This window comes from Triticum dicoccoides, chromosome 6B (assembly GCF_002162155.2).
Source record: "Triticum dicoccoides isolate Atlit2015 ecotype Zavitan chromosome 6B, WEW_v2.0, whole genome shotgun sequence".
NCBI lineage: Eukaryota > Viridiplantae > Streptophyta > Magnoliopsida > Poales > Poaceae > Triticum > Triticum dicoccoides.
This window is the reverse complement of record NC_041391.1, coordinates 706,042,439-706,055,420: the sequence shown is the minus strand read 5'-3', so window position 1 is coordinate 706,055,420 and position 12,982 is coordinate 706,042,439. Positions and strand designations below refer to the sequence as shown.

At 49.2% G+C, this 12,982-nt stretch overlaps 2 protein-coding genes, 4 non-coding genes and 1 pseudogene across 6 annotated transcripts; 1 reads left to right on the top strand and 6 right to left on the bottom strand.

Moving 5' to 3' along the window:
• Positions 1–1,734: 1,734 nt before the first annotated feature.
• Positions 1,735–5,070, bottom strand: LOC119324863 (rRNA 2'-O-methyltransferase fibrillarin 1-like). Its single transcript, XM_037598633.1, has 6 exons — positions 4,683–5,070; positions 4,134–4,229; positions 3,937–4,014; positions 3,674–3,850; positions 2,203–2,271; positions 1,735–2,117 (listed from the first exon to the last, which is right to left on the bottom strand). Exons 1-6 carry the CDS (start codon positions 5,019–5,021, stop codon positions 1,950–1,952), a joined length of 927 nt encoding a protein of 308 aa, XP_037454530.1. The 5' UTR covers positions 5,022–5,070; the 3' UTR covers positions 1,735–1,949.
• Positions 2,538–2,683, bottom strand: LOC119327185. Its single transcript, XR_005158451.1, has one exon. It is a non-coding gene; the product is annotated as a small nucleolar RNA snoR136 (small nucleolar RNA).
• On the bottom strand, positions 2,765–2,860 carry LOC119326930 (annotated as a pseudogene).
• On the bottom strand, positions 3,209–3,283 carry LOC119327107. The gene has a single exon (XR_005158391.1). It is a non-coding gene; the product is annotated as a small nucleolar RNA snoR60 (small nucleolar RNA).
• Positions 3,469–3,543, bottom strand: LOC119327108. The gene has a single exon (XR_005158392.1). It is a non-coding gene; the product is annotated as a small nucleolar RNA snoR60 (small nucleolar RNA).
• A 188-nt stretch (positions 5,071–5,258) lies between the features above and the next one.
• TRNAL-CAA lies at positions 5,259–5,342 on the top strand. The gene has a single exon. It is a non-coding gene; the product is annotated as a tRNA-Leu (tRNA).
• Positions 5,343–8,845: 3,503 nt separating this feature from the next.
• LOC119326582 (protein DETOXIFICATION 34-like) lies at positions 8,846–10,354 on the bottom strand. The gene is made up of 3 exons (XM_037600207.1): positions 9,320–10,354; positions 9,148–9,234; positions 8,846–9,049 (listed from the first exon to the last, which is right to left on the bottom strand). Exons 1-3 carry the CDS (start codon positions 10,352–10,354, stop codon positions 8,966–8,968), a joined length of 1,206 nt encoding a protein of 401 aa, XP_037456104.1. The 3' UTR covers positions 8,846–8,965.
• Positions 10,355–12,982: the final 2,628 nt, after the last annotated feature.

The following is a 12,982-nucleotide window of genomic DNA, read 5'->3' as shown; positions in this document are numbered from 1 at the left end:
ACACACACACACACCCCGTTTTTGAAAAATAAACTCGGCCAAAGTTCAGCCAAACACGACGCATATTCATCCAAACTAGACGATTTCATTGATATTTGTACAAAAACTAAAACACATAAATTTAAACTAAACTAAAAAACGCCTAGCACTACTGCGCCGCCGCGCCGCTGCCGAAAAGCCCGCCTTCTACGTGCCGAGGAGCCTGTAGAACCGGGTATAGTCGCCGTCGTCGTGCGTGCCGCCGTTGTCCTTGCTGGAACCCTGACCAGCGTCGCCGATGCGCAGGGGTTGGACGGCATGGGCGCCTCCTCATCGTTGTTGTTGAGGATGACGACGCCGCCCTCCTCACGTCTGCGGCGCCGAGCGGCGATCTCCTCGAGGGCGCGGCGCTGGCGCTCCACCTGCTCGCGGACGTAGTCCGCCTTCGCCCATTTGAGGGCGGTCTCGGCGGAGGCGGCCATGTCCGCATGCTCCTTCTTCACGAGGAGCAACCCCGGCTCGGTCTTCGGTCTCACGAGCCGGGAAGAAGGAGAGGGGCGGGTGCGGCGCCCGAGCGGTGTCTCCTGTGGCTCCGGCTTGACGGGGCGGAGCGCCGGCGAACCGAAGGAGAGGGAGCCAGAGCCCCACGACGAGGAGGTCGCCGTCTCCATCCGCCGCGGCGTCCAGGAGCTGCCGCGACGGCGCGAGAAGGTGAGGGGCACCGGGCACTCCATGCGCGGCATGTTAGGACCGAAACTGACGCTGGCGCCTGGGTCTGACTAGGCCGTTTTTTCAGCGCCGGCGCTAGAAAAGGACCTGGCGGGCCTGTTGGGGGGCACGGCTGGAGATGCTCTTAACCATGAGAAAACTATAACGATCTGAACAGTCATGCCATGCAAAGCAATTGAACAAGCAAAGGAGTAGTGCAGATAGTGTGGAGAGTGTTAGGATTAATTAACAAGTGTTAATTATGTAGTATAATAGCAGAGAGAAGCAGCGCATTCGCAGTCGTCGTCATGGCCTTGCACTGCATGCATACTTTTCATCAAGTCAAGTCAAGTTATGGCCGAATGATTTGGACAATCGACCGAGCCGAGCACGTCATAGCAACTTTCTCCTTAGAAATCTAGCGACGAGTCTGAATTGATCTGAATATTCCACGAAATAGAAAGCGAACCTGCGGCGCTTGAGATCGTCGGCGTGGAGGACGGCCGCGACGGAGGCTTGGTAGTCCTAGAGGGGTTGCGGCGGTGTGCATCATGTTCAAACAGATAACTGTGCAAAAGATGAGCATTTCCTGCTCAAATCAAGTTTGCGTCAGAGATATAACCATGTTCTGCTCAAATCAAGTTTAACATGAACCGAACAATTCTCTTACAGGCTGGAAGCTTTTACACAAAACACCAACATTGGCTCCAATGGCCACAAGCAGCCACTGGTAGACTTGCTTTGAGTTTGATTGGTGAGATCTTCTTTTCCTTTTCCTTTGTTTTATTCCGGATGACCTGAACTCTGAGTAGCATGCTGAAATTGATATTCCTCTTTACAGAAATCTGAAAAAATATTGTTAAATTCTGAGCTATGTATGAGTGGCTGATATAGAACTTTTTGAGACAACTCTAAATTTGTATTTTGATGCCCAGTCATACAAGGATAATTGTCTTCCTTTCAGTTCAGTTTCATTGTTTCTGTGAATATCTCCAGTCTCTTGCTCAACTAGGGTTGTTTTTTAAAAATATATAAGATGCTCACGAATAAGAGATGTTTTAACATTTTTAGTGTGTTCACTCATTTCAGATGGAGTGACATTTTCTGCTCAAATCAAGTTTAACATAATTGCTGTAAAACAGCAGGAATTGTCTCACAAAACCCCTTACACTTGGGTCACACATTACTACTACTGCTACTAGTACATCCGAGCAAGCAGATGGCAGAAACAACACATCCACTTCTTTTGCTTCCTCTCAACTTCACTTTTGCTTCTTGGGCATCCTGTAACCACCGACAACGCAGGCGTGGTCGCGCTCAAAGGGCTCCAGGGTCACCTGCTCCGAGGGCTTGAACTGGTCGGCCTTCAGCTTCTCCACTTCGCTCGCAAACACCGCCTCGGCAGCCTGGGTCGAGTCGATACAGTTGGCCTGATTCAAAGCAAAGAGCAATGTCAGCTCAAATGGAAATTTCAGATTTTCTAAGGCATGCTCCAAGTATGAAACTGAGTGGTACCTTGATCGAAATGACAAAGTGGCCGCCATTCTTCAAGAAGTATGATGCATTAAGGGCTAAGATTCTAGCCTGTGGAACAGAAGATGCAATGACAAGGCTCAGAAGTGATCAATCACAATATTAACAAGTCACCCACATCATGCTTCAATATTAAAGCTGAGGCTTTATTATTGATAATGCAAGAACAAATTCAAAATCAAGCCTCAATGTGGGTTCAATATTGTGAGCAAAGAAAGGAATGTGAAGCAAAGAGATAAGATTACAAGACAACACGATGTTATCAAAGATCAAACTGGAAATTGTAACTGGACCAGCAAATTTAAAAGCAAAAAGAGAAGTGTAGTTCCTCGACGTCCAATCGCAACACAAGAAGTTCTGCACTGGATAGCGAGAGGAACATTAATTTCTGCTTCCCATCTCCTCATTACCCAGGAACCATAGAAATTAATTCACAGGCACGAATACTGTTAAGAGAAGCAGATCGAAACACGAAAAGCATGATCTAAGATGATCAAGACAACTAGATACAGGAAAGATCCAAGATACAAATCTAGATTTCCAAGACAACTCAGTCCCTTAGATGTTCTTTTGCCATGCGATCATTACCGCAGGAGTCATTACAGGTCTGTAACTGTAAAATTGGCTCATCACGGTTGTCAAAATATCAAAAGAGGTTAAGGTACAACAAAATATCGATATATCTAAGAGCCGAACATGACTAATCAAAGAAGACTCACAGAAGATAGAACAGGCCTCGGGGAAGAAGGGAACTTCCAACCAAAATAAATACAGGACTGGCTAATCATATACGCTGTGTCACAGTGGGAAGGGTGCAAGGCTACTTGTAACACACCATCCAAACTTAAATGTTAAGCAAAACAAGGCAGATAAAAGGCAAATTAACACCAAGTCAGTGAAATACAATTACGTGATGGTCAAAATCCAAAATCCAAGAACATAGAAATGCAGCAACACACAAAAGGAAAGGTCTGGCAATGGGCATAAGTGCATCAGAAACTCGATTTTGCATCATACATTGTGATGTCCTGAAGGGGAATCCGAGTTAGCTCATCATCTGCTAAGCCCAAATATGGCTACAGAAAATCAAGTAAACATTGCACACTAATAAAAGTAGATTGTTACACACCAGTTATTGTTAACCACTGGTATGGGGATCATTTGATATACCATCAAATGTTATGGTAATGGATTTTAGTATGGCTGTAATCAAAATGCATAAGAGACAAAAAATTAAAGAGGCATGAACGCATCAGAGACTCGATTTTGCATCATCCATTTGATGTCCTGAAGGGGAATCCGAGTAAAGCTCATCTTTTGCTAAGCCGCCAACAACTCACAAAGGAGTTGCACACAGACAGACAATACCAGTAAGTGTAAACTATAATGTCTCATATTGACAGTAAGCAAGAATGTAGAAACAGAGCTCTAGAAATTCTTCATAAAGGCATACCTGGTCAGGCTGTGCAACATCTGAAAAGATAACATCAACCATGCCGACCAGCATCCGGTACTTTGCCGGGTGCCTAGCATCCTCAATGATGGGGATAACATTGGTCCTCTTCTTGGCCATGTTGACAAGATCCCTACCACTCCGGTGAGAGAACTCAACGGCATACACCAACCCATTCTGCAAAGTGATAAGACTTCGTTAAGACAACTCACATTAAGCGACATTCACTGAAATACACAAAGGAAATAGCGACGAGATCTCACCGGTCCAACGATGTCGGACACATGAGACACGGTTGTTCCAGAGGCGGCTCCGAGGTACAGCACGCGTGTTCCAGGAGCCTGAAACAACCACCAAGAAGTCAGCTACTACAACAATGACTATAATCTGACCTACATCCTTGACAAAGCAAGGTATACAAACAATTCAGAATGCTAGCCAGGGCACAAAAAGGACTCACAATCCAGATGTTGTCCACACCACCGAGCACGGCAGCGGCCAGCTTGGATCTGAAGGGGTTCCACACCCGGTACTCAACCTTGGACGCGTCCTCGTTCTGTACAATAATTCAATAACAAAACAGTAATGAACATCAGTCTACTGCACCTGTAGAACAGTAATGAACATCATCTCACAACATCGCCAATAAGTGCACCTCTATCAGCCAGTAATTGCATCATTTACATATATGCATCAAAAAAAGCGCATCTTTCAAGCAGCGATGAACATCATTCGCATGCTCTAGAAGCATAACAGAGTGAACATCATTCACATGCTCTAGAAGCAGAACAGAGCATAATAATCAATAAACAGAATTTAAAGCTAGTGAACATATCTAATAACTACCAACATAAGAGTATCATTTGCTCCTCTAGGAACTAACAATAGCCGAATCTAAGATGATGACCCCGCTGAATCGAAGCTGGCCGTACGCACAGCAGCAGTGAAAAGTCATTGTGTGGAACTGCGCATAAGCATGAGAGGCAACCGAGAGGGAGCGAGCACGGACCTGGACGGAGACCCTCTTCTCGCCGTAGACGGACTCGCCGGCGACCATGTTCTTGGTGCAGAGCGCGTCCTCCTTGGCCTTGGCGATGAAGACGCCGTCGTGCTTGTGCGGCACCACGACCACCTTGGCCCCGCCCTTCATGCCGGGGCCACCCCTGCCGCCTCCCCGGCCGCCGCCGCGGCCCCTGCCAGCGCTCCGGCCGCCGAAGCCCCTACCGCCGCTGCGGCCGCCGCCGTCGCTCCTCCCGCCGAAGCCGCGGCCACGGCCCCCGCGGCCGCCGCTGTCGCCAAAGCCCCTGCCGCCGCCGCGGCCTCCTCCTCCTCTCATGGGTGCCCTCATGGTGCTGGTGGTGTGGTGCCGCCGCCGCCGCCGGGAGGGAGGGTTTAGGGTTTTGGGGAGGGAGTGAGGGTTTGGGTCGGAGGTTGGGGGAGGACTTATAGAGGGGGGATTAGGGTTGGGGATTGATCTGGGCCGTTGGTGGGGTGAATGGTGGATGGACGGCTGGATCGCACGGTTTTATTAAGGAGCTGGTTAATATAGATTATATAGTTAATCGTGGGGATTAAAAGTAAATTAATCAGGATGGCCGAGTGGTCTAAGGCGCCTGATTCAAGTTCAGGTCCTCGTTTGAGGGCGTGGGTTCGAACCCCACTCCTGACATTTTTATTTTTGATCTTTTCCTATTTTTTAAATTTATATTATTTATTTATATTTTTATGTTATTACTTTTACAGCCTTTTTTTCAAGTGAAAAGGCGGAGTCGGAGGACCCAGACACCACCAAACTAAAAGAGACCAGACTATAGTGGCGCAACGCAGATCCTAGGCCCCCACCTCCTCTGCTCCAAGGCCATCAATATAACGCGAAAACATGACTAGATCCGCAAATCCATTAAGAGTAGTGACCAGACACCACCCAACCCCAAATCAAACCGTCAACGAGGGCCCCAACCTCCTCCCCTCCTCTGCATTGTTAACAAGACTGTCACCAATGAGGTGTATAAAGAGATGGAAAACCTTATTCTTGATTCGCACGATAGCACAAGCGTTGTCACCACAAAGGCGCCGCTAAGGAACCAAACTAAAAGAGACCAGACTATAGGCGCGACGCAGATCCTAGGTCCCCACCTCCTCCATCGCTGAAGCGGCAGGGGGGGAGAAGAGGGCCAATGGCTTCGTGCGGCAAGAGCGATGAAGTGGTGGTGGCTAGAGTTTTGAAGAGGGGGGTGGTTAGGAAAAAGAAGGGCGGCGATGGCTGCTGGGCGTACGTGGCGTCGTCCTCTCCTGTTGGGTACGTGGCATCGTCCTCTCCTCGGACGCCGGTGGGATCTGGTGCAAGGCTCTCCGGTGCCGCGGCTGGGGCTTGTCTCGGGCGGCCCTGCTGCTCGCGCGGTGCGGCGGCGGCCTAGATCCTACTTCCAGTCCTAGGTAGAGATGGCGGCGATCTGTACTCAAGACTTGATGGAGGTTCTTCGAACATATCTGGGTGAAAACCTTGCGCTTGGCTAGATGCCAAGGCCGGCGATGGCGGTGCTCTTCTGTATCGTTCTCTTCTTAAAGACATCGCCGTGGAGAAGTTCCAGACCTCTATCTGTTACCTCCGGGGGAAACCCTAGATCAAATGACGGCGACACTCTTGCGTCGTTTCCTCCTTGGGGGCGTCAGTCTTGGAGGTGTGCACGGGCTCGAGGGACCAGCAGATAGAATCATTGGTGGAGCAGTGTTTCATCTTACGCATCGACGACTGTGGATCTTCGCAGCATGGCGCAGTGGAGTCTCGGCGTTCGATGATTGTAGACGGACTCACGTAGGAGGATGGCGCCGTCTAGCGTCGTGGTGGCATCGATGGCAGACCTGGCAAGGTTGTGTATCAGTACCTATTATGAAGATGGATCGGTGGAAGGCGGCGGCCTCTCAGAGTGCGTCGGACTGGTGTGTGCCCCAGACCAGGTATGTGGCTTGGCTGGGGCCTCCATTTTTAGATGTTAGGCTTTGCTGCAAGGTCTGTTTCGTATTAGGCTCGGACTATCGGCACCCCTTCATCAAGTGGATATAAGTAGCGACAAATGTTGCCAAGATGATGGCTTCAGACTTACTGGTGTACTACTTGTGCACGACAAACCCATAAACATGCTAGTATTTTGCTGGATATATGGACAGTGACAAACAATATTAGAGAGATTATTACTGTAATGCTAGTATTTTGCTGGATATATGGAGAGTGACAAACAATATTAGAGAGATTATTTCATCATAGTCACAAAACAACACTTTATACAACATTCGTCATTAGTTTTTTAAAGTTATATTCCATCTCCTGTTCAAGTACCACTTTCTTTCAACATGAATTTTACCTTCCAAACATACTAAGACAAGGCCAACATTAATGAGGTTAACCTACGTAGATTTAACCAAGAATACACCCGATGAATGCAACTTACAACGAAAAACGTTGAGGGGCCTGCGATAACTTGATCCCATCAACCTATTTACAAGAGGATGTCATCCATTTATTAGGTGGAGCCCGCCGACATGCAATGTTCAACAATACATCACATATCACCGATGTGACAAAACTTATTTCCACTTCACAATATTATACAAGGTCAGATACCAGAGACTTAATGGTGTCCCCTAACCAGGCGTCTTCCCGGAAATCTCATTGTCGGCCCATCACCAACCAAGAAGGAGCACCTGCTACAAAAACCACCTTTAACTCTCATCAAATATTTGAGAATCTGAATTTGTCTGCTTTTTGTTATATGGGGCAAGGACTTAGAGTTAAGGTATTTATTGTGTAGCAAAAATCTGATCACCCTTCTCCCACAGTAAAAAACTTGAACAACCATTTGTTGAGTAAACACTTTCTTTATTCAAAATCCTCATCCTCTAAGCCCCCTTGATCCTTTGCCCTACAAATAATGTCTCGTTAGTTAACATGTATTTTGTTTATGCTCATCACACTGACACAAAATCTGGATATGTAAAAGTCTACATTTATCCTTGCCCCCTGGGTATCTCAAAGAAGGATATCATAAATATCAACAGGCCAATGAGAACAATGCCCCCCCCCCCCCACACACACACACGCACAAAAAGGATAAAAACTTGCCCTTTCAACCACCAAGCTTTCTCTCAAAATGGGCCTTAGATACTGAACCAGAGTGAGCCTGTCTCACAACCAAAAAGTTGCTTGTACTAGTTGTTCGCTTATTTGGCCTTACCAAAGCGAAATATCTCACCCGTACCAAAATTAATCTTAAGGCCAAAAGGTTGTGCAAATATGCAAACCATCAACTTCTTATTGATTTCCTTTTCCAGATAATGTTCCAAGAAAATGATGGTGACATCAACATAATGCAATACTAACACATTGACATCGACCAAGCAAGGAATGAGTCCACCAACATGACCATTTTCTTTCTCGATTTGCACTTAGGGCAACCAACATATATGCAACTGTGTTGAATAGGATAGGTGGCAAAGAATCGCCCTGCCCCATAGGCTTTCTCGAAGTCTACCTTGATGATCACCCCGTCGGGCTTTTCTAGATAAAATTAATTATGATTTATATTCAAAGTCTCAAACGCAATTCAACTCAGAATCTCTCCACTATGGCTCAAAGTCTTATTAGTCCCATCCAATTCCAAGATGGACAAGTTTGAGTGAGGCAATGGTGGTGTTTGATGCTCCATGTTTGAGCATTTTAGATCACTTTGTCCTATGTTTGATGATCTTCACTTTGCTTTGCATGTTATGCTTGAAACTTTGAATTTAAAAATGTGGATTAAAACTAGTGTTGACTGTATGCGCGCAACCTTAAAAGCTTGATTTTTTTTTCATGGCAAACATGAGTTCAGATTGTTTGTATATGAACGAGACATGAGGACACCAAAATGCCAACGAGCCGAAGATCCATAGTGTTCCCCGCCTCCCGGTGTCGAAACCGGCAGCCGGAGCCGAGGAAGATCGACAGAATCAGCCGGCAAGGATGAGAGGTTGTGTGGAAGCTAGGGTTGCCTGACAAAACACTTTACTTCATCAAATTACTCAAAAACCCTAACGAAGTTCTAAAAAAAAATTCAGTTTAGCGTGTCATATATCCAGTATGTAGATCTACGTATATTCGCAGGTGTTTCTACAAACAAGGTCCAAAAGAGCCCAGAGCTAAGTATCTACCTCAATCTTCACATAATTCTGATCAATCAACTGATGTCACACACTATCTGTAAAACAAAACTGAAACTAAGCTCTAGTACACAGTTTCTGAATTTAATCAGCTAGCTAGCTAGTCTCTTCGCTGTCTGTGGTGGGAAGCTTGGCGTGCTGCCCTCCCCACAATCTCACCCTCTCCAGCGCCCTCGTTGCCTGCTCAAATCAACACGCGGCACAAATCAGGACACACATTTTTACAAATCTTCCATTGATCAGTACAAATCTGAACTAAACAGCAGGAAATTAGCTACCTCTGCTTTCCAGTCGGTCTTGAAGACCATGTACATGAGGATCCCCGTCTGCAACGCCGTCCCGCACAGCATCCCCGCCCAAATCCCCTGCAGCAACAATCAGATCAGCATTGCAGCAAGGTGATCGATCATGGTGGATGCTAGAACTGATCGGCGGTGGTGGTTAGCTTACCCTGACGCCCCATCGGAAGAGGTAGCCGAAGATGAAGCCGAGGGGGAGGCCGAAGGCGTAGTAGCAGCCGAGGTTGATGTAGGCGACGGCGGCCTGCCAGCCGCCGCCGACGGCGATGCCGGAGATGACGGGCTGGATGCTGTTGAGCACCATGGTGACCGCGAGCAGGCCGGCGATGTTGGCCACGGCCTTCTGCAGGTGCCGGTCGCCCGTGAAGATGACGGCGAACTCGTCCCGGGTCGCCAGGATCAGCACCATGGCCGCCAGCCCCAGCGCCAGCGACTGCGCCAGCACCACCGCCACGGCGTGCACCGTGGCGCGCGGCCGGCCGGAGCCCAGCTCGTTGGACACGCGCACGCTGATGGCCGCGCTCAGGCCGATGAACAGCATCCCCTCCCACCCGTTGATGTTCATGCAGATGGAGATGGAGTCCACGGCGATCTCCGCGTCGTCGAGGTGGCCCGTCAGCACCACCAGCACCATCATGTACCAGATCTCCAGGCAGAGCATCACGGCGGAGGCCAGGGAGAGCTTCACGAAGGCCCACAGCTCGTTGAACGCCGCGCGGGACAGGCCCGTCCACCCGTCCCGGCACCACCCGACCACGTACGCCACCTGCGCGAGCGCGGTCAGCCAGGAGGAGATGTCGTAGGCCGCCGCGGCGCCGGCGACGCCCCAGCCGAGCAGGGACACGAAGAGGGCCAGCAGGCCGACGTGCGCGATCAGGGCGGCGAAGCCGATCCACGCCAGCGCTGCCACCTTGCTCTGCGCCTGCAGGAACTTCTGCGTGGGGAAGTTGATGGCCAGCGCGAACATCTGCGGGATGATGCGCAGCGTGAACTCGCCGGCGGCCGCCGCGATGGCCTCCTCCTGGCCGAGCAGCCGCAGGATGTTCCCGGCGAAGATGTAGAGCGGCGAGAGGAGGACCGCCGAGGCGGTGAGGATGATCCACGACCGCTGCATGTACACGCCCAGCATCGCCACCTGCCCCGCCCCGAACGCCTGCCCGCACAGCGTCTCCAGCGCGCTCCCCATGCCCAGCTGCATGCATGGAACAAGCATCCACTGTCAATTCGATCTGGATCGCCATGATCGGTGGATCGATGGATCGGAGGAGGAAGAACTATTATTAAAGGAGGAATGGGACTCACGAGGAAGCCGAAGGAGAAGTTGGAGACGACGGAGAGGCCGATGGCGACGGCGGAGAGCTCGCGGTTACCGATGTGGCCGACGAAGATCTGGGTGGTGGAGTTGGTGCCGTAGAGGCAGAGGATGTTGAAGGCGATGGGCGCGCCGATGGCCCACAGCCGGCGCGACTCGTCCGCGAACACCGCCAGCGCGGCCTTCGCCGTCCGCACCGACGGCGCGTCCAGCGGGTCGTCGTCCGGCTCGTCGCCTTCGCCGCCGACGGTGGGCACGAGAGCGCCGGTCTCGTCGTCGCGCATTGACACTACCATGCTGCTGCTGCCGGCAAGGTCGTCGTCGTCGTCGTCGTCTTGGCCGGGCTTCCTGGGCGTGGAGGCGGGGGTGGGGGGACCGAAGGCGGCGACCCGGTGGAGGGCGCGCGGGCTGTGGGTGTTGTGTGGCGTGGTGAAAAGGAGAGGCTCCGTGTATGCCATGGCAGACAGCGGCCGGTGGTGGTGGTGGTGTAGACGATGGTGGCGGCCGGTGGTGAGCTCCTCTACCCTATTTGGGGCGGATGGTTGAGCAGCCTCGTCTCTAATTTGTTGCGATTCCGTTGCTTTATAATATATCACTTCGTCTTTTAATTTTTTATTTACTATTATAAATGTCTGTTTTGTTGCTGCGATCTACAGTATATGATTCAAAAATGAAAACAAGATCGCCATCTTTAAAACAACCCAAGGCAGGGCTAGGAGCCGGTGCGCCGACCCAAATTTGGACCAGTCGGCCACCAGCTGTGCATCTTCTTTCTTCTCCCCCTCGTCTTTGATCTGGCCAACACGGGGGAAATCCATGGCGGGCATAACCATGTTTGCCTCGCCCCTCGATGCTCGCCGTTGAAACTCGCCGCCGCTCACCATCGTCAAAAACGCAAAAGAAAAATATAGGCCGTTGACGCAGCTTTTCTGCCCCCCTACCACTCCTAGGTGCATCCATGTGTGCTCCTTCTCGGTGCCGTGGCAAAATAGCGGTCCTCGCCGATGTTGCCGTCCCTCCAGTTGCAACATTCATGCAACCATGGCGTCGCTCGACAACCAAGCTGGTGGTAGCCAAAAAAAGGCACTAATTCCAGTAAAAAAATAGATGGTGGTAACAAAAATTCGTTGTCCCAGCAAAACCCCCAAAAAAAGGGTATTAACAAAAATGCCCGCTGGTTCCAGCAAAACACAAAGCTGGTAGTAGCAAAAATCGGGAGTGGTTGTAGGAAAGAAATTGATGCAGCAAAAAATCACGACGGCAACGGCACCACGGTCCTCTCAATTCCAGCAAAATCTAGAGAAGGTTTCAGCAAAAAAAAGAGTAGCGGTTCCAGCAAAAAAATCATGGCGCCCATGGATGAAGCTTCTTAAGTACACTGTTGTAGCATTTGCCCGACGATGGTGTCGCCGGTTGCAGCTCTCGGAAACATGGATGAAGCTTTTGTAGTGTACGGTTGTAGCATTCATCAACCTATGTCGTCGGCAGTTGCAACTCCCATGTGAAAGGGTTGCAGCTCCCATGTGAAAGGGTTGCAACTCTATGTAGAGTGGATGTAACTTCTGCCGGATACGGTTGTAACAAACGATGACGATCTCGTCTCCGGCTGCAGCTCTGGTGCCGACAAAAAACATCGCCAGATGCAACATCTCCAACCGCCAATTCTAGCATATATGATTGCTTGTTCCAGCTTCCACATCCTATGGTTTCGGGAAAATCCATGCGTGTCGCTTCCTCGTGCATTGTCCCCTTGTCTTGTGGCTTCCTCATGCATTGTCTGGTCTCCCCTAAAGCTCCCGGGGTCTCTTTTAGTCCAGAAAAAATCGTCAATAAGTTTCATCATCTTTGGACTCCGTTTGGTATGGATTTTCTGTAAAACCAAAACATGCAGAAAACAACAACTGACACTGGGCACTGAGTTAATAGGTTAATTCCCAAAAACAATATAAAATGGTATATAAAGCATACAAGATTGATATTATAATAGCATGAAATAATAAAAAATTATAGATACGTTGGAGATGTATCAGGGAGTATCCAAAACAGTTATGTGTCATCTGCAAAAGAAAATTATTAGCCTCACGAAAGAGTGATGCTTTAAAGGGATATTCTTACTCGCTTCAAGCGGGAACACATCAGCAGGTACAAATCTTGTTCAGTAGCCATCTTGCGACGATGAAGCACTTCCAAGCATGCACCAGGTGGTCGAGCGGGATCTTTGAACATGATCTAAAGGATAACGTTGGTCACCAGGCCGAGCAACATGGGTGCTAAGGTGTGAGACAACCATATTTTCTTTTTGTAGTAGTTTATGACCTAATCGAATGCTCCTGTTACAAGAGGTACAGAACATCACTTTTGATATTTTTAAAATTACGGGCTCCATGCAACCCAAGAGCCAATAAGTTTAAAAAACTGAAAATAAGTACACAAGTACTTATAGATGTATACTATGTGTGTGTAAAATTTCATTATGAAGTACGTTTTGATGTGAGATACACA

Coding starts and splice junctions, on each gene's coding strand:
- LOC119324863 (XM_037598633.1), bottom strand. CDS start 5,021: ATGAGGGCACCCATGAGAGGAGGAGGAGGCCGCGGCGGCGGCAGGGGC. Junction 4,230..4,682: donor AGAAGAGGGTCTCCGTCCAG/GTCCGTGCTCGC, acceptor ATTATTGTACAG/AACGAGGACGCGTCCAAGGT. Junction 3,851..3,936: donor TGTCCGACATCGTTGGACCG/GTGAGATCTCGT, acceptor ATCACTTTGCAG/AATGGGTTGGTGTATGCCGT.
- LOC119326582 (XM_037600207.1), bottom strand. CDS start 10,354: ATGGGGAGCGCGCTGGAGACGCTGTGCGGGCAGGCGTTCGGGGCGGGG. Junction 9,235..9,319: donor TCTTCCGATGGGGCGTCAGG/GTAAGCTAACCA, acceptor TTGTTGCTGCAG/GGGATTTGGGCGGGGATGCT. Junction 9,050..9,147: donor AGACCGACTGGAAAGCAGAG/GTAGCTAATTTC, acceptor TGATTTGAGCAG/GCAACGAGGGCGCTGGAGAG.